Source organism: Schistocerca americana, chromosome X (assembly GCF_021461395.2).
Source record: "Schistocerca americana isolate TAMUIC-IGC-003095 chromosome X, iqSchAmer2.1, whole genome shotgun sequence".
Classification (NCBI taxonomy): domain Eukaryota; kingdom Metazoa; phylum Arthropoda; class Insecta; order Orthoptera; family Acrididae; genus Schistocerca; species Schistocerca americana.
Window position 1 is genome coordinate 708,251,150 of NC_060130.1, and position 21,778 is coordinate 708,272,927.

The following is a 21,778-nucleotide window of genomic DNA, read 5'->3' on the forward strand; positions in this document are numbered from 1 at the left end:
GGGATTAGCCGAGCGGTCTAGGGCGCTGCAGTCATGGACTGTGCGGCTGGTCCCGGCGGAGGTTCGAGTCCTCCCACGAGCATGGGTGTGTGTGTTTGTCCTTAGGATAATTTAGGTTAAGTAGTGTGTAAGCTTAGGGACCAATGACCATAACAGTTAAGTCTCATAAGCTATTCCAACAAAAATAAAAATTTAGGGTAGAATTGTAAGTCTCATTTAGCAGATGACATGGCTCTATTTGGCCTAGACCTATTACATAGTTTGTACAGTCTTGACAGGCGTCTAGAAGTGATGACCTCTTTATAGTTAACGACGGCCTCGAGAATATGACAGTACATTTTATCAGACTGGTTAGCACTTACGAACTTTGCTAAATTCAGGTGTGGCAGGTACAAAGCGCTATTCAAAATTTCCTTCTTATACTGGGCTCTAATTTCACCGTTAATACATTCAACCTTAGAATCCATAACGTACTTAGGAGTATGACGATTGGTTTTAATAAACATATTGTAGACGAGATGTGGCTCAAATTCAAAGATATACAGTAGTAGCAACAGCAATTGAGAGATTCATACCTCAAACTGGTAAGAGATGGAACTGATCCCCCATGGTACACAAAACAGGTCCGAACGCTGTTGCAGAGGCAACGGCAAAAAGCATGCAAAGTTCAGAAGAACGCGAAATCCCGAAGATTGGCTAAAATTTACAGACGCGCGAAATTTGGCATGGACTTCAACGCGAGATGCCTTTAATAGGTTCCACAACGAAACATTGTCTCGAAATTTGGTAGAAAATCCGAAGAAATTCTGGTCGTATGTAAAGTACACAAGCGGCAAGACGCAGTCAATACCTTCGCTGCGCAGTGCCGATGGTACTGCTACCGACGACTGTGCCGCTAAAGCGGAGTTATTGGACGCAGTTTTCCGAAATTCCTTCACCAGGGAAGACGAATGGAATATTCCAGAATTTGAAACACGAACAGCTGCTAGCATGAGTTTCTTAGAAGTAGATACCTTAGGGGTTGTGAAGCAACTCAAATCGCTTGATACGGGCAAGTCTTCAGGTCCAGATTGTATACAGATTAGGTTCCTTTCAGATTACGCTGATACAATAGCTCCCTACTTAGCAATCATATACAACCGCTCGCTCACCGATAGATCTGTACCTACATATGGGAAAGTTGCGCAGGTCGCACCAGTGTTTAAGAAGGGTAGTAGGAGTAATCCATCGAACTACAGACCTACATCATTGACGTCGGTTTGCAGTAGGGTTTTGGAGCATATACTGTATTCAAACATTATGAATCACCTCGAAGGGAACGATCTATTGATACGTAATCAGCATGGTTTCAGAAAACATCGTTCTTGTGTAACGCAGCTAGCTCTTTATTCGCACGAAGTATTGGCCGCTATCGACAGGGGATCTCAAGTTGATTCCGTATTTCTAGATTTCCGGAAAGCTTTTGACACCGTTCCTCACAAGCGACTTCTAATCAAGCTGCGAGACTACGGGGTATCGTCTCAGTTGTGCGACTGGAGTCGTGATTTCCTGTCAGGAAGGTCGCAGTTCGTAGTAATAGACGGCAAATCATCGAGTAAAACTGAAGTGATATCAGGTGTTCCCCAGGGAACCGTCCTGGGACCTCTGCTGTTCCTCATCTATATAAATGACCTGGGTGACAATCTGAGCAGTTCTCTTAGGTTGTTCGCAGATGATGCTGTAATTTACCATCTAGTAAGGTCATCCGAAGACCAGTATCAGTTGCAAAGCGATTTAGAAAAGATTGCTGTATGGTGTGGCAGGTGGCAGTTGACGCTAAATAACGAAAAGTGTGAGGTGATTCACATGAGTTCTAAAAGAAATCCGTTGGAATTCGATTACTCGATAAATAGTACAATTCTCAAGGCTGTCAATTCAACTAAGTACCTGGGTGTTAAAATTACGAACAACTTCAGTTGGAAAGACCATGTTGTGTCTAGACAAGACAGCCTAGACACAATGAGAGGAAGCCGAAAGGCACGCACTAAGCTAAAGCAGGATGGCGTGAGGTCTGAAACAGGATACGTAATGAATGCTATAAAGAAAAGTACGTAGCTTCTGGAATACTTAACTTTAATCCATCCTTTTGGTACATCTGGAGATTGTGGCGATACAAGTGAGACTCTTTAGATACATGCAATGTTACTAATGGCGCCTTGCTAGGTCGTAGCCATTGACTTAGCTGAAGGCTATTCTAACTATCGGCTCGGCAAAGGAGCGAGGCTTCGTCAGTATAGTCGCTAGCTACGTCGTCCGTACAACTGGGGCGAGGGCTAGTCCGTATCTCGAGACCTGCCTTGTGGTGGCGCTCGGTCTGCGATCACACAGTGGCGACACGCGGGTCCGACATGTACTAATGGACCGCGGCCGATTTAAAACTACCACCTAGCAAGTGTGGTGTCTGGCGGTGACACCACAGACCACATAGATAATATTGTAGGGAAGGCGAGCAAAGGTTGCGTTTCATTGGCAGGACACTTAGAAGATGCAACAATTCCACTAAAGAGACAGCTTACACTACACTCGTTCGTCCTCTGTTAGAATATTGCTGCGCGGTGTGGGATTGACGGAGGACATCGAAAGGGTGCAAAAAAGGGCAGCTCGTTTTGTATTATCACGTAATAGGGGAGAGAGCGTGGCAGATATGATAGGCGAGTTGGGATGGAAGTCATTAAAGCAAAGACGTTTTTCGTCGCGGCGAGATCTATTTACGAAATTTCAGTCACCAACTTTCCCTTCCGAATGCGAAAATATTTTGTTGAGCCCAACCTACATAGGTAGGAATGATCATCAAAATAAAAGAAGAGAAATCAGAGCTCGAACAGAAAGGTTTAGGTGTTCGCTTTTCCCGCGCGCTGTTCGGTAGTGGAATGGTAGAGAGATAGTATGATTGTGGTTCGATGAACCCTCTACCAAGTACTTAAATGTGAATTGCAGAGTAATCATGTAGATGTAAATTGTTCACATAATTAGGAATCACTACATGACGACGACAGTTTTTTTTAATCATATTGGTACAAGTGTTCGCTAACTTTACGTTATAATTATATAGTCTGTAAAAGGCTCCTTTACCCTTGTCAGGAGTAAATGTGCAAAGAGTTCGATACAAGTTCACGTGTTCCGAAACCGATCGTGTACATAATAAAATATTGTGAACCAAGCAACTGTTCTGTGGTTTCTTCATTTTTCAAAATAGACTTGTACAGTTGCTGCATCACCCTTGAAACCATCAGCAGATTTGGCGGCAGGCCATCGGACGAATCAAGGAAATTGTTAATATTTTAACTTTGTCGCTACGTTTTATTTTATATTTGGTGGCCAAGTGCGCAGACAGCAACAGGATCTGGCCATGGGTTGCCCCCTAGCTTGCATTTTAGCAAATGTTTTTATGCCTCATGTCAAATAGGAATTTTTTAAGAAGTATCCGAAAGGGGCCACGAAGGTGATATGCCGGAAACGTTATGTTGACGACAACTTTATTCTTTAGCAAGGCATCAAGAAAGAGTGTGATAATTTACATAACAGACTTAATACATTCCGTAGAAGGATTTCTTTGTGTGCTCAATATCAGATTAACGGGAGCTTGCCATATTTAGACTTTATCACCTTAAATGGCGGCAAGGTCGAGTTAGACATTTATAGAAAGGAGTCTACTATGATTTAGTTCTGAATGTAGCTTCCAACCACCCGTTTAAATATGAAACTGCTGCCTTCCGGTCCGTCCTAAAAAAATGTTCAAATGTGTGTGAAATCTTATGGGACTTAACTGCTAAGGTCATCAGTCCCTAAGCTTACACACTACTTAACCTAAATTATCCTAAGGACAAACACACACACCCATGCCCGAGGGAGGACTCGAACCCCCGCCGGAACCAGCCGCACAGTCCATGACTGCAGCGCCTGAGACCGCTCGTCTACTCCAGCGCGGTTGGTTCTTTCTAAACAGATTAAATAACGTTCCCCTCAGATCAGAGGCATATGAAAGGAAGTTTGTTATAATGAAGTATATTACCGAGCGTAAGGGGACCGGGGTCTATGATTGAGAAAGTGAATCAGGAAACACTAGCGAAGCGGGGGAGTGCGTGAAAGAGAATCACTCTGAAGGCAGTAGAGGAAAAGAACAAGTTCTATAAAATTCCATATCATGGATACGTATCAGAGAGGACTGGAAAGAAACTGATGTCAGCCAAACATACCTCCGGCATTTTTCAGACCAAAACAATTTTGGCAGTAGGTTAAAGAACCGTGAAGTCTACAAAAAGAATCCTTTGTCCTGTATCACAAAAATGTTTCAGTAAATTGTTACATTATCCGGGTAGTTCAAGGTGTCCATGTAATTTAGTACTTCACCTTGCTTTTTAAATGTACAGGTCCTCTTCCCTCCTAATGTTGTGACGGCTCCGTCAGGTAACGTCCTGTTTTCTCTTCTAATTTGTTGTAATTTAGAAATTTTAGCCACATGATTTTTTATCCGATATTTGTGACTTGAGGATCCCCTCCCATTCGGGTGTAACAAAACATCCAGAGACCTTGCGCTTATGAAACTAAGCACTTAATCACTTGGCTACAGCCTCCTGGACTGTTAGCCACCGATCAGTAGTATATACACGCATTCTTAAAACTTTGAACCGTTTTCGAGAAAATCGAGTATCAGAGTTGCGCCGTCCTCTTTACAAAAGTTGAAGTCCTTGCCTGTTCTACACGCCCTGTCAACCTGAATCAAAACCATAACGCAAGTACGTACGGTCCCCTTGCAAATTTTATGATATGTTTAACGTAATAAGAAGAGCAACTTTTAAACAAAACAAAAAATCACACAAAGATACTTCGATATCCTGGAGCAGAAACATCAACTTATGTACAAGCTTTATTTGTAACATAATTTATCATTCAAGTCATTAGTAGACAAGATAAGAAAGTAAAATTTAATGATAAAAGAATTCTAGTTCTAGAGCAGGAAAATTTTCAGTTTTAAAGAAAGAAGAATTTTAAGTTTAAGGAAGACAATTTTTTTGTTTTACAGGATGAATAATTTTAGGTTATCAAGAAGAAAGATATTCTATTTTTACGAGAATAAAGTTTAGTTTTCATCTAAAGATTTAGTGGCCGAGCGGTTCTAGGCGCTTCAGTCCGCGGAACCACGCTGCTGCAACGGTCGCAGGTTCGAATCCTGCCTCGGGCACGGTTCAAATGGCTCTAAGCGCTATGGGACTTAACATCTGAGGTCATCAGTCCCCTAGACTAAGAACTACTTAAACCTAAGGACATCACACACATCCATGCCTCGGGCATGGATGTGTGTGCTGTCCTTAGGTTAGTTAGGTTTATGTCATTCTAAGTCTAGGGGACTCATGACCTCAGATGTTAAGTCCCATAGTGCTTAGAGCCATTTGAACCATCTAAAAATTATAGTCTGCAAAAGGCAAGTATTGTTACTTTTTTCAGATTTGTTTCCAAGTATCAAAAATATTTAAGAGATTTTTTTCCCCCCGAGGTACGATTCTAGAGCCATTCATGGCAGGAATAGATGTCCAAAGTGCCTACGCCCCTAAACGCTAAAATGGTACTGGGAGGGTCAGGATACAGTAGAGTATGAACGACTCAACTTTTAAAGAACAAATGAAAAGTAAACTGAAAAGAAAACTAAGTAAATGGCAGGCTCCAAAGACCCCGGACTCGATCTACACTCGGTCCTAGGAATTTTTGTGTCACTGATTCCGTTATTTATCTTTGTAAATGATATTTTAAATGTCAATAATGCCAATTTGCGTCAGGGTTCTCTGTACTCAAATTATAGGGTCACCTATGACTGGCTGGGTAAGTCCGTTCAAGGATCAGAGTAAAAACGAGAGCCAAACCCCTTCAATAGGATTATGCCTCATAAGGCACTGTGTTGTTCAAACCAACCTACCTAAGAAACGCTTTACTTTATTTACTAATTCATTTATACTTTAAAATTAGTTTCACAACTTTGTATTATTTGCTGCTAGACAGCATCACATCCAGATATTTGTAAACGTTTTCTTGATGCCGTGTCTTAAAAATAACATTACAAACGTTTAGTTATAAATTCCACCATTGTACACAGCGATGGTTTATACTTCACATTATCTAGAAAAATAAATACACTCCTGGATATGGAAAAAAGAACACATTGACACCGGTGTGTCAGACCCACCATACTTGCTCCGGACACTGCGAGAGGGCTGTACAAGCAATGATCACACGCACGGCACAGCGGACACACCAGGAACCGCGCTGTTGGCCGTCGAATGGCGCTAGCTGCGCAGCATTTGTGCACCGCCGCCGTCAGTGTCAGCCAGTTTGCCGTGGCATACGGAGCTCCATCGCAGTCTTTAACACTGGTAGCATGCGGCGACAGCGTGGACGTGAACCGTATGTGCAGTTGACGGACTTTGAGCGAGGGCGTATAGTGGGCATGCGGGAGGCCGGGTGGACGTACCGCCGAATTGCTCAACACGTGGGGCGTGAGGTCTCCACAGTACATCGATGTTGTCGCCAGTGGTCGGCGGAAGGTGCACGTGCCCATCGACCTGGGACCGGACCGCAGCGACGCACGGATGCACGCCAAGACCGTAGGATCCTACGCAGTGCCGTAGGGGATCGCACCGCCACTTCCCAGCAAATTAGGGACACTGTTGCTCCTGGGGTATCGGCGAGGACCATTCGCAACCGTCTCCATGAAGCTGGGCTACGGTCCCGCACACCGTTAGGCCGTCTTCCGCTCACGCCCCAACATCGTGCAGCCCACCTCCAGTGGTGTCGCGACAGGCGTGAATGGAGGGACGAATGGAGACGTGTCGTCTTCAGCGATGAGAGTCGCTTCTGCCTTGGTGCCAATGATGGTCGTATGCGTGTTTGGCGCCGTGCAGGTGAGCGCCACAATCAGGACTGCATACGACCCAGGCACACAGGGCCAACACCCGGCATCATGTTGAGGGGAGCGATCTCCTACACTGGCCGTACACCACTGGTGATCGTCGAGGGGACACTGAATAGTGCACGGTACATCCAAACCGTCATCGAACCCATCGTTCTACCATTCCTAGACCGGCAAGGGAACTTGCTGTTCCAACAGGACAATGCACGTCCGCATGTATCCCGTGCCACCCAACGTGCTCTAGAAGGTGTAAGTCAACTACCCTGGCCAGCAAGACCTCCGGATCTGTCCCCCATTGAGCATGTTTGGGACTGGATGAAGCGTCGTCTCACGCGGTCTGCACGTCCAGCACGAACGCTGGTCCAACTGAGGTGCCAGGTGGAAATGGCATGGCAAGCCGTTCCACAGGACTACATCCAGCATCTCTACGATCGTCTCCATGGGAGAATAGCAGCCTGTATTGCTGCGAAAGGTGGATATACACTGTACTAGTGCCGACATTGTGCATGCTCTGTTGCCTGTGTCTATGTGCCTGTGGTTCTGTCAGTGTGATCATGTGATGTATCTGACCCCAGGAATGTGTCAATAAAGTTTCCCCTTCCTGGGACAATGAATTCACGGTGTTCTTATTTCAATTTCCAGGAGTGTATCTGTATTCTTATTTAATATCCGAGTGAAACACAGAAGTATGATTACTACAATTAGTTTTCACTTACTCCTTGAGCCTCCGTTCATGTCCAAATATGGTGGTGGTGTCATTGGTGGCGCTGGTGGGGATAGATGTGTTGTTATCTCACGTATCAGAGATTCCTTTTCCTCCTCAGCAGCAGCTGAAAGTTCTTCTTCTGCGAGCGTCTCGGACAAAAAGTGGTTGACATCTGTAACAATTTACGAATTTTTAGCTATGTTCATAAAAATAAACTTTATTATTGGATAGAAACTTTCGTCTGTTCACTCCCTTCTAGCCCAATACACCAAGCGAAATTTATAAGGTATTTCGAAGAATTTTTTGCTTGTTTATTTCCAAATCTCATATAATGTTAGCATTTAATCTGATAAGAAACGAATCAAAAATCCTAGCACAAAATATTTGTCACCTCTTTAAAACACGCGACAACTTTTTCGGAATCTAATGATGGCGTCTTAATATCAATATGAAATAGTAGATGATGTACACCAAGGGTCTTTCACAGTTTTCTGGACAGGTTTCTTGTTTTATAAATAAACATGTAGATTGTCAATTGGGCCTTCAGTCACACATTAACTGCTGAAGAGAAGTTGGATGAAGTATTTGAAGTGTAGTAAGTCTAAGGGACTACTCTTCACAATTTAAGTATTCTTAGATTTACCTTTGGCATACTAGAAATTGTGAAGCATTAGATCCCAAGTCCGTATGCCCTATATAGAGTTCGTTTACTACTTGACTATATTTTTCTAGTCAAACCACATTTCTGAAAATGGCTGAATCATATGGTCCTACCACCTCCAGGACATCTTTTCCTCATAGTTATATGCGTCAACAAGGTCTACACGCTACACACGCTTCAGTGAATAATGGGTCAAACAACGAATACTTAGGATCTCTCATGACCTCATATGGCAACAATACTCAGAAAAAACACTTAGAATATTTAGGTGAAATTATCGGGAGCGCTGACAAAAGAGTAAGCCATAAAATTCAGGAAGGAAATTTGCATAAAACTTACACAATCACCTCGACTTTCTATGTATGGAATCCATTACCACCAAAGTCAAATTTGGCTGCTACACGGCAGTCGTTCTCCCAGATACGCTCTACGTAACGGCGACATCACAATCAATCTTCTCTTTCACAGTAATCGAGAAAATGGTGCTACGGATAATGGAAAAGTATTCGGAACATGATGACAATCTTCATTCGTTTGCGAACGTTTTTAATTTTAAACTTAACTTCTGCTGACTGAAGAGGAATCGTTGAACAACGTAAGAACTCAAAAATAAATCAAACTATCATCTTTCGTGTCACAATGTGTGTACACGAGAAATGTGGTAGTAAGCCTTTTTAAGCCCTTATAATGACTTCATCCTCCGAAAATCAAAATAACATGATTGACGCAAGTCAGTCTCATAACCATGTAATTGGATGAAAACTCTGGAGGCAAATGGGGTTAAGAAATGAAGGTAACAGAGATTTACAGGAAAAAGATGCCCAAATCAGATACTAAATACCATGGAATGTTATGAGAAATAGTGTGATGAATTTATCTCCTTGGGCTGAAAGTGAACAGTCCTTTGAAGTATACAGGGATAAATAGATAGGTGAAGATGAATAACAAAAACATACTTTCCCACTGGAGTACAGATGAAAAGTTAACAATTATTTTCGGGAGTGTAGGCCACATTGGGTGAAAATATGTTTCAGAATATGAAGCACAAATATCAGTGTTGGCAATTAAAATTACACCTGAAAGGATAGGAAATAACGAAATTTTTCTTATTGTGTGTGTACAGTCAAGTTGATGGAATACACTATTAAATTTGTAGGTGTTCTGTGGGTACACAGGGTGTGGTATTTTGTACACTAGAGCTGCCACCCCTGGTAGCGACATTGGCGCTAATCCATATGGGCATCTAGTCCACTGAGCTTGGAGCACAGATACAGGTACGTCATTCGATGCTTCCACACTTCACCAATCGTAGTGGCTGGTCAGTCTGTCGGCAACCGACGACCAAATATTTTCAGTGGGTGAGAGATCTGGAGAACAAGCTAGGCAGGGCACCAGTAAATCACCGTCAGTACCGAAGTAGGTCAGAATGGTATGGGAAACAGTGGTCCTCCGTTATCTTATAGAAAGATAACTTCGCGAAGACCTCGAAGATGGACACGCCAGAAATGGAACGACTACTGTCCTAATTAGCTGCTGTATGAACATGAGGCGTTCGTGTTGTGCACCGAATGGCACCCCAATCATCATGCCAGGAATTGGGATCGTATGACGATGACGAACGCCATTTGGCAACGACCGTTTTCTCCGGATCCTCCACACACTGGTACATTCATCGTGATGCTGTACTCTGAACCGAGACACTTACGAAAGATGATGCGCTGCCACTCCCGCGTCCACTGTTATTATTGGGCGCACGTGTCGGGACGCCTCTCTCTCTGGTGCGCATCAAGGGAAGCAACAATGGTTGCCGTGCTGACTGTAGTGTTAATCGTCGGATTGTCCGTATAGCTATTTTTCTTACTGCAAACAAACTCATTTCGTGGCTGAATGTGCGTGACGTAGCTGTGCGATCCTGTACAGACGAAAGAACTATGTCTGTCCTGTAGGGCGCTAGTTGCGTGGGGAGTGCGCAGCTTGTGGTCTAGTGGCTAGTGTTGCTCCCTCTGGATAATGGGGTCCCGGGTTCGATTCCCGGCTGGGTTGGGGATTTTCTCTGCCCGGGGACAGTGGCTAGATTGGATTGTGTAAAATCTGGACTGTGTAAAAATTGGGACTTTGTATGGGCGCTGACGACCGCGCCCCGCAAACCGAACATCATAGTCATCAGTCGCGTGGGGCCGTTGACATCCTGCATTGAATTGTAAATGGCCCTGCTGAACCCACAGATACAATATCTGTACGACAGTCGTAGGATCCCGACAAATGTGAGCAGCAGTGCCGCGGAAAGAAACCACAGCGTCGATAGACCATGATCCTCCCGCTGTCGAATTCCTGTACATATTGGTACACGTTTCTCCTTACACGAGCAATAATAGAATGTTTTCACGAACATTCTAACACAATCCCTGAATGAGAAATCCGCTGCGTAATCTTTCCTCACACATATAAAGTAATGGTATTACCTCTACCTATTTCGTGCGGTTGTGGAAAAATGCTACTCATACGAACTTTACGTTAGTTACAAACCACCTTCATAGTGTCGAAATTTTAATTGGGTGCAATTTATTAATACGGAAAGGTTTACACAAAAATCTTTAGTTTAGACTTAGTAATAAGGTTCCAGATACAATGCACAACTTTGGACCAAACTCAGTAGCGAAACTTGGCAAGAAGTTACCACTAGAGACAATACGAATGACAAACATAACCCATTTATACAAACCGTCATATTTACAGTTGAGGGTTCCTTAAAAGTAACTATTTGCAAGCGGAAATGCATCTCTAATAAAAAACCAATTTGAATAAATAATGACATCAGAATCTAATGTAAGAAGAAATGGGCGCTTTGTTATAATGTAAAAGAAATTCACAGGTATGCTAAAGAATTTGCCCGCAGACATTACCGCGAACAACTGAAAGGAATTTTATAGGACAGACTAAACTGTAAACAGACAGTCCCCAAAATGAAATTAATAGTATCAAATTGTTAATGATCCTTCAAAACTGTACAAGATATTTAATTTCCAATCTCTGCAATAGTAGGCAAGTTAAACTTTTTTTTTTTCTACAGGCAAGTATAAAGAACATTGACAACCATTTTTATTGCGTCATACAGCCAGTGAAAAATGTGGGAGAAAGTCAATAAATTATTAAATCACTGAAGAGTAAATGTCACATGGGTTCTATGGTATGATGAAACTTCACGTACATTTATGGAGATCAGAGCTGCACACATTAACGCTTTATACAGTCAACTGCATAGTATACCAGTCATGGGTGGTCAGCCAACAGACACACCAAAATAATCGTCAGTAAAAGCAATGTGTAAAGCGGAAGTAGAAACAAAATTAGAAATGTTGTCACGCCAGTTTTTTTAGGATACGTCCATAAGAATAGTAACACATTTCAGTATACAGGGTCGTCCATTGATCGCGACAGGGCCAAATATCTCACGCAATAAGCGTCAAACGAAAAAACTACAAAGAACGAAACTTGTCTAGCTTGAAGGGGGAAATCAGATGGCGCTGCCATAGGTCTAACGGATATCAAATGCGTTTTTTAAAAATAGGAACCCCCATTTTTTATTACATATTCGTGTAGTACGTAAAGAAATGTGAATGTTTTAGTTGGACCACTTTTTTCGCTTTATGATAGATGGCGCTGTAATAGTCACAAACATATGGCTCACAATTTTAGACGAACAGTTGGTAACAGGTAGGTTTCTAAACTAAAATAAAGAACGTAGGTACGTTTGAACATTTTATTTCAGTTGTTTCAACGTGATACATGTACCTTTGTGAACTTATTATTTCTGAGAACGCATGCTGTTACAGCGTGATTACCTGTAAACACCACATTAATGCAATAAATGCTCAAAATGATGTCCGTCAACCTCAATGCATTTGGCAATACGTGTAACGACATTCTTCTCAACAGCGGGTAGTTCGCCTTCCGTAATGTTCGCATATGCATTGACAATGCTCTGACGCATGTTGTCAGGCGTTGTCGGTGGATCACGATAGCAAATATGCATCAACTTTCCCCACAGAAAGAAATCCGGGGACATCAGATCCGGTGAACGTGCGGGCCATGGTATGGTGCTTCGACGACCAATACATCGGTCATGAAATGTGCTATTCAATACCGCTTTAACCGCACGCGAGCTACGTGCCGGACATCCATCATATTTGAAGTACATCGCCATTCTGTCACGCAGTGAAACATTTTGTAGTAACATCGGTAGAACATTACGTAGGAAATCAGCATACTTTGCACCATTTAGATTGCCATCGATAAAATGGGGGCCAATTATCCTTCCACCCATAATGCCGCACCACACATTAACCCGCCAAGGTCGCAGTGTTCCACTTGTCGCAGCCATCGTGGATTTTCCGTTGCCCAATATTGCATATTATGCCGGTGTATGTTACCGCTGTTGGTGAATGACGCTTCGTCGCTAAATAGAACTCGAGCAAAAAATCTGTCATCGTCCCGTAATTTCTCTTGTGCCCAGTGGCAGAACTGTACACGACGTTCAAAGTCGTCGCGATGCAATTCCTGGTGCATAGAAGTATGGTACGGGTGCAATCGATGTTGATGTAGCATTCTCAGCACCGACGTTTTTGAGATTCCCGATTCTCGCGCAATTTGTCTGCTGCTGATGTGCGGATTAGCCGCGATAGGAGCTAAAACACCTACTTGGGCATCATCATTTGTTGCAGGTCGTGGTTGACGTTTCACATGTGGTTTAATACTTCCTGTTTCCTTAAATAACGCAATTATCCGGCGAACGGTCTGGACACTTGGATTATGTCGTCCAGGATACCGAGCAGCATACATAGCACACGCCCGTTGGGCATTTTGATCGCAATAGCCATACGTCAACACGATATCGACCTTTTCCGCAATTGGTAAACGGTCCATTTTAACACGGTTTATGCACCACGAAGCAAATACCGTCCGCACAGGCTGAATGTTACATGATACCACGTACTTATACGTTTGTGATTATTACAGCGCCATCTATCACAAAACAAAAGTGGTCCAACCAAAACATTCATATTTCCTTACGTACTACACGAATATGTAATAAAAATGGGGGTCCCCATTTTTTTTAAAAACGCAGTTGATATCCGTTTGACCTAAGGCAGCGCCATCTAGCGGGCCAGCCATAGCTCCATCTGGTTTGCCCCTTCAAGCTAGACTAGTTTCGTACTTTGTAGTTTCTTCGTTTGATGCTTATTTCGTGAGATGTTTGGCCCGGTCACTATCAATGGCCCACCCTGTATACAGGTAAGTTCTGCCAGGCTAGCAGCTTAGCTGCAGGGAAGAAACATTAACAAAAATCCGCTTTATTATTTGCGAGGATGGCAGTTTTTGCTTGCAGATAGCTTCTCTGAGTTAATAGAAACATGAGATTGTGCGTAGAAGATGGTAAGCTTCAACATCATGGAAGTAGCGGGAATATGTTACTAGTAGTTCCTTTCAGACTTAAAAATTAGCAAGCCGAAGTTGTTCTCTGTGAAAAGCAAATCTGAATCCATTTAAGACACAGATGATATAAACATTTTTTTACTTGTAGAAGAGACAATTGTTGTTGTGAGAGAAACGGAACACAATGTAACTGATTTAGGAAACGGATTTGCGGTTAACATAAGCTCATGGCTTGCAGAAAACTGATTGTCGCTTAACTAAAATATAACATTTAGCGTAAATCTCCTAACAAAGATATCTGGTAAAAATGAGCTTTTATTATTACAGTGTGATTAAGTAATGATGGTGAAAACTAAGATTTTATTGGGAAGGCAAATGGAAAAAAATCTTGAGAGTATGACAGTTAGGGCTCTGTTAGTATGTGATCAGCATGGACACTGGTCGTCTTGATACCAGGTTCTGCTATTCAGACTATTCTGCCGAGATTCAGCCTCTCTCGCAAACGGGGGTGTCCTTTGTCTAACACGTCATTGAAGGCAGTGTGTTAGGGTGCTTGTATCAACCTTTGGACGAAGAAGGAGCATCTAATCGTTGACTGGTCGACATGAGAAAAAGTGGGTTTGAAAGTTAATTCAAAATGTCCAGAGGTTAGAAACTTCTGTGAAGCAGATTATCAAAGTGTCAATATTTTATGTTTTCTGTAATAGTCAGAACCAACATACGGAATAAATATTGTAGGGATCTAAATAGGACAACGAAAAAAACAGCAAAATGTATGATACACAGTTAGCAGTGGAAAGAGCTTCAGTGCACTGACATTCAGACAGTACAAAATTACAAATTAGCAGACGTTTTTAGTACGTAGTGCCGCTAATGAGGTTTACTGGGATAGGAATACAGCATTCTAAAAAGTTAACAGAAGTTATGGGGAGCGTGAATGCCTCTTGTCAAGTAACAGCTGTTGTATACAAGAGGAAGTAGCTTTGATAACATTAAGCGGAAGAAGTTTGTTTTATCAATTGCAGCAAGATGAACACTACACTTCTATAGAGCACAAAACCACTTGTGGCTTATGCCATCATGGTGCCCACAATAAATGTACATTTATTAATCTATTCGTTCTTGGTTTGATGTTAAGGACGTTTTCGACAAATACTTATGCAATTCACTGCTTCGGCATCGATTCTCTAATAAGGTATATTCCTATCGTCCTGCGGAAAGAAACTTAGGTAAATAATAATAAATGAAAAGCACCAGTTTGCTTTTGTTCTACAATATTATTTTTATTGCTAACCGGTTTTCGGCTTACAAGGCCATCTTCAGGCATTTACTGAGTATTATCACCAAAGAAGTTAAATGTTAGCAGACAACACTGGAAGAGAAGTAACACATCTAGAGTGAAGTAGAAACATACAGTGAGTAACATCTTTGCAATGAAATAGTAAAAACTGAACAGTACATAAATAACAATGGAGTTGACAGGAAAACCTTTAGCACAATATAAGAATAACATACCTACATAACGGTATCTATTGATAAACAAAACTATTGAAATAAGATAAACTTAGTACTAGGCAAGGCTGCATCAAGAGGTATGAAACATGGAGAGTGATACACAACCAATTAAAAAAGAAGAGACAGTTGTCAATGTAAATACAGAATACACGAAGAACTTAAGCTATATCAATACGATAAACAGAAATTAATAAATGCAGGAAAATTGAGGTGTTTGAGGGAACCTACAGTTTGAGAGTGTGGTGGTACTGCATTTTAACATTAACTTTATAACCAAAGCAGTGGCTGTATACCAGTTTACATTAAATAAATGAGCAAAGTAAAATATGAACAGTGTTTGATGAGACAACTACAAGGGGAGTTAAACATGGACAGTAATACAAGTACAAGTTAAAAGCAAACCCTTAACTATTGAAACTACAGCATATGTGGAATACAAAGACAACTGCAACAAATAAAACAACTTAATGACTACAGGAAAATGGGATTATGTAGGAAGAGAGGGTGTGGGAAGTAATGAACAACAAAGATGATTATATGAAGTTTAGGAGAGGGGAAGTGTTGAGTTGTGTCTGGTCATTTAGGATGAGATCTGGACTGTGAGCAAGATGTTTGTTAATTTCAAGGGCTTCCAACAGGTTGAGTTTATGGCCTTTGTTTGCTATGTGAAGTACATGGGACACTGGCTGGTAGTTGTGACCCTCACTCAGTACATGCTCAGCAAATGCAGAGTCTGAATTCTGCAACCTCCAGCTGCGTTCATGTTCAGCCAGCCTAGTTGATATGTCTCTGCCTGACTGACCAATGTAAAATTTTTCACAATCAGAACAGGTGATTTTGTATACCCCACTGTTGGCTAATAACTGGATCTTATCTTTGCTATTAAAAACACACTGGGCTGTAGTGTTCCTGACATAGTAGGAAACCCTATACTTGCAGGATTTCAGTGCTTTGGCTATAGTCTGTGATACCTTACCTAGAAATGGTAGAGTACACCATTTCTTGCAGACAGTGGATGGGGAAGCAGGTGGGGCATAGAGGAGGGGTATAATTTTCCGTTTTTGTTTCCTGTGCAAGATGTGGTCAATAAGAACTGGATTGTAGCCATTGGCTGAGGCAATAAATTTTATTGTATCTAACTCTGCTTTAAAATCATCTCTGGACATGGGGATGGATATGAGACGGTGTACCATTGAGTGGAAAGCTGCATGTTTGTGAGCTATGGGGTGTTGTGAGCAAGAAGGTATTACTGTGTCTGTAGTTGTTGTTTTTCTGTAAATTTCGAAACAATGTGTGTGTGTACTGATGTCAATGGTGAGATCTAAGAAGTTTATGGATTTGTTGCCAATTTCCATAGTGAACTGGATATTTTTATGTTGACCGTTTAGGTTTTTCAAGAATGTGTTGAGTTGTCTTGTAGTACCAGTCCACATACACAGGACATCATCTACATATCTAAACCAGTATTTGATGTTTGCACTCAAAGGTTCTGTTTTTAGAAAATTTTGTTCAAAATGGTCCATAAATATTTCAGCCAACAGTGGACTAAGAGGGGAACCCATAGCTAAGCCATCTAATTGTTTATAAAGAGTGCCTTGGAACTGGAAATAGTTCTGTGCAAGGCAGGTCTGTGTGGCCAGTCTCAAGTCATTCAATTCCACAGGATTGACATTAGACTTGTGCATCAGCTCTGTCAGAATGTCTATACATTCTACTACTGGTATGTTAGAAAACAAACTGCTGACATCAAAGGATACTAATTTATCACTGTGTGAGACAGATATACCTTTTAACTTGTTTACTAGGTCCACAGAGTTTGAAATACCATGCTTTGGTTTAAATTTAGTCTTGCTCTTAATTAGGACATCAAGTTTACTGGCTAGTTTGTAAGATGGAGCAGTGAATGATGATACAACTGGACGAATAGGAATATCTTGTTTATGCAGTTTAGGAAGGCCGTACATTCTAGGAGGCGTTGGGTTCATATTAGTTAACAGTTTTACTTCAAATTCAGAGGATATGCTTTTGCATGAAATGATTGCATATTTAACATCCTCTTTGAACAATTTAGTAGGGTCTTTAGGACAGACTTGGAAGCCTGTGATATTCAGAAAATCATTAACTTTATCCACATAATCACATTTGTTCAAAAGCACAATGCTGTTGCCTTTATCAGATTTTGTGGCAACGATACCTTGGTGTTGTAATATCTGTTTTAAGGACTTGAGGGTGTAAAAGTCAATAGACCGTGGGATGTTACACACGAATTTGGTTTCGTTCTTTAGTGCATTGGCAACTATATATTTTGCAGTGGTGTCTTTCGTTAAGGCATATTCAATATCAACTTTCATAACATCCAGTTGTTTTTCTGATGGAGGGTGGGGAGGAGCATATTTAAAACCTTTTTCAAGCACTTTTTGTTCCTTTGGGGACAGAACCAAGTTCGATAAGTTAATTACACGTTGCGAAAAATTTTGTTTACTGTTTGAGGTTAGAGGTTCACTCACCTTCCTAATCATAGATAATTTCTTGTTCTGACGCAAAAATACGTCGTGAATAAGATCACTTACACTTTGACGAACTTCTCGATCGAAAACATCGAACTCACACGGGTGTAACTTAGATGTGATTGCCATATGTACCACTTTCAATAGTTTTGTTTATCAATAGATACCGTTATGTAGGCATGTTATTCTTATATTGTGCTAAAGGTTTTCCTGTCAACTCCATTGTTATTTATGTACTGTTCAGTTTTTACTATTTCATTGCAAAGATGTTACTCACTGTATGTTTCTACTTCACTCTAGATGTGTTACTTCTCTTCCAGTGTTGTCTGCTAACATTTAACTTCTTTGGTGATAATACTCAGTAAATGCCTGAAGATGGCCTTGTAAGCCGAAAACCGGTTAGCAATAAAAATAATATTGTAGAACAAAAGCAAACTGGTGCTTTTCATTTATTATTATAATGTTGTTCTACCAAGAACCGACGGAAGATTCTGTTAATTAGGTAAATAACACGAATAATCTAAAGTCAAGAGCTCCATGTATGTATTTTGGCATACAAACGCTCATGTAGTGACCAAACGAGGAATTTGTCAAGTAAAGCCAATCAGTAATAGGAACAAAGGTGAAGCGTGCTGCACATTCACAAAAACCTTAAGTGCCTCTATGATTTTCTTGCTTTTGGAGCAGTAACATGCGTGTTTCGATGATTATTTTCAGTTCTCAAGCCAGTTCAGAATTAAATAAAACTTTATTGGAAGTAATTATTGAACTTAAATTAGTTTGACTCTGCAAGCTGTCCTTGCACACAGATTACTGTAATTTCAAAACTGGCTATTTCTATGAGAGCTGAAATAACCTTAACCTCAAGAACAGAGTAAACTAAATTTTGCGGACCCAGTTTTGGTAAAACCGTGATGATTCAAAGAAACTACATGATCGAGCTTGATTTGGGAGAGCGAAAGAAAATGACTACGTGCATCATTTGTCGTAATCTTGCATAGAAGGAAACATGAGCTCTTCTGTGTGTGTGAATTCCTAAGGGACCAAACTGCTGAGGTCATCGGTCCCTAGACTTACACAATACTTAAACTAACTTATGCTAAGAACACACACACACACACACACACACACACACACACACACACACACATGCCCGAGGGAGGACTCGAACCTCCGGCGGGAGGGGCCACGCAATCCGTGACATGGCGCATGAGCTCTTCTGTCTGAGAAAAAATACAGCCTTTACTTGAAGTTTCTGGACATAAGAGGGAATGTAAATGCAGATGCTCACAATTGCTCCTATCGGACTTCATGATGCGGTTGTAACTTGAACAGAGCACTGTAGGGCTTTCTTGAATTCACATCACAAATAATTCATATTACACCCTTTTGGAGTCGGAAAACTTCAGCTTAGCTTGATGACTCACCCCCGAAAATATCCCGGATGGCACAGTTCAAATGGTTCAGAGCACTATGGGACTCAACTTCTGAGGTCATTAGTCCCCTAGAACTTAGAACTAGTTAAACCTAACTAACCTAAGGACATCACAAACATCCATGCCCGATGCAGGATTCGAAACTGCGACCGTAGCGGTCTTGCGGTTCCAGACTGCAGCGCCTTTAACCGCACGGCCACTTCGGCCGGCGATGGCACAGTGCAGTGGAGGTAAGCGAAGTACGTCAGTATTTTGGTTTTTATATCGTCTGTGTCTGACGACCTCCACATCGCAAATAAAGATATCTTTAGGCTCTTCAACAGTTCTATGGTACACTCCTCAAACCTGAATTTATTATCGAGTTGTAATGGCAAGAACATAACACTGTCAACCTCTGCTATCTGCCTGCCACCATATTTTAGACATTGCCGGGAAGAAACGTCTTACAACTTCCGAATTGCATATAATGCGTCTTTTCAACGTTCAGTGATAAAGAACTGAATAGGAACCAGTTATTAATTTCCATGAAAATTTCATTACTGGTAACCAATGTTTCGAAAACTATACTTAGTTTACTATATATTGCAATCTATGAAAAATTCTTACGAGTGATAACATTATGACACACCCTTAGAGAGGTACAAGTAAATATGTATTGCGTTGATCAGACAAGATGCGGTATTACAGATAAAAACTGGTTTCCATAAACTAGAGAAATTAAAAAACACTGAATAGCTCTAGAAGATATGGCAAAAATTGTTGGTTACATTGATAACGTAATTGTTTAATCGGAAGTAACTCATAAAAACCAGCGCCACTGGAATCTGTTTCCAACATTTGTACGTGTAACACAAGTGCGTGTTAGGAAAGTAGTTGGTGCTTCTACAATGACAGAAAACACCTAGGATGGCCAGTTTCTTCCAACAGCACCCATGCATTATTTATCGGACAAACTGCAGTGATGGTGAATCTATGTACTTGTGGCTCGACTGTAGCCATACACCTCAACAAAAGTTACGAGGCGGACACTTGCTAATGAAATGTTTGAGGCAGCACGAACTACCCCATCTCATAGGATTGAGAAAGAGCTTCTTCCAAAGTAGAGACCTGCACAGCGGGAAGGATTGCTCGTTATATAAAGTTCCACTGTTTGCTGGGCGATGAAGTCCAGCATAAAAATAGTAGACAAGTCAGGAAGGAAGCCCTGCGCAAACTCAGTATGGTGGACGGGAAGTTTCATCCGAGGTGGGAAGCACCCTCTGCAGGAAGCTGAAGCACGTACGGGCTGCTGCTAGTTGTGAGTTGCGCTTCGTGTCTGCAGTAATGATGCCCTTTCGCCTGATACAAGATATTACCCTCAGTTCCTTTTGGCGGCTGATGGGAGCGACAAACATGGCACTCTTGATTTGGAAGCACGGCTGGAGATTTGAACCTTAGCTCCTGGACAAACTGCGCTTCTCTGTTTTGGAGGAGAAAGTCCGATATCACGTAATCACTTGCCTTGACTATCACTATCAGACGGAGAATTTTAGAGTCACCCAGAATAGGTGAAGCGAGCACTATTCACACTCGGCAGCTACTCATGTCGCAAAGTATTTGTAGTGTATATATGATTACTTTTTGAAGTTAGATAAACCCTCTGTTAGTTCCATGACCACTTGGTACAGAGCAGAGGCATGAACATATCAGCTATATGTGTAGTGATGGAAAATAACAAGTAATCCTAATACTAGTTAACTGCAGAAACACTCGTGTTAAGTCCCCAGAATCACAAACATTTTAACGGTAGTAACGCACAGATAATACGTGGAATAAACATGAGACAGGATGTAAGGTGTCAGGCAAATCCAACACCTTCCATGAAAACCCTGACATGATAAGCAAATCCAGTAGTATGTCACATAGCTCCGAATAAATCGTGGCATTAAATTAACTAAAGTAATACGAGTAACGAGTGAGCAAATGGAATACCACAGACTAACACAAGAATGCCTAAATGCATGTCATACCTTCCCATCGTGAGACAGACGCAGTTCCGAGGGGCGAAACGAGAACAGAAGCCGAGAGCAGAACCGTGTTAAGCTAGAAGGCCCTACGATAAGGGACGGACACCCACCGTGCCGGCTAACCGACAGGACCACCCCCCAGCCCATGTCAAAAGATAGAGCCCTCCAGAAGAACAGTATAGATCTTACGATAAGCCTAAAAGGGCCACACCAGCTACAAGTTTTAGCGTGAGACTTTTTCGCGTCTCTGTTACGTTTAAAACGTTAAAAACATTGCCCCACCACGAAAAGTATAACGTTTCTCATTGGATAGACATAATTTTTGTAGGCAGAGCTTAAGGTTAACATTGAGACCCTGATTGGACAGATGAAAACATAGCCAGATAGTTTTTTTTTAAACCAACTTCGGTAAATGGTAGTAAGGAGAAGTTAGAAAAGAGTTGCTTCGGAGACGGCGAGATGCATGGAGCTGCGCCGGCCGCCGCCCCCTGACAAACACCGACAAGGTAATGATAGTGTCGATCGTCAATTAAAGCTAATGGTATTCACATTTGCTACGTAAGTTAAAATCTGA

The 21,778-nt window shown here is 41.7% G+C and overlaps 1 protein-coding gene across 1 annotated transcript in view; it reads right to left on the reverse strand.

The window, feature by feature from the left end:
* Positions 1 to 21,778, reverse strand: part of LOC124555531 (src kinase-associated phosphoprotein 2-A-like) — a 247,144-nt gene that overhangs the window by 60,571 nt on the left and 164,795 nt on the right. Inside the window, exon 2 of the mRNA XM_047129485.1 lies at positions 7,657 to 7,818. Within this exon, the coding sequence (XP_046985441.1) occupies positions 7,657 to 7,818 (162 nt within the window). The remainder of the gene's footprint in view (positions 1 to 7,656; positions 7,819 to 21,778) is intronic.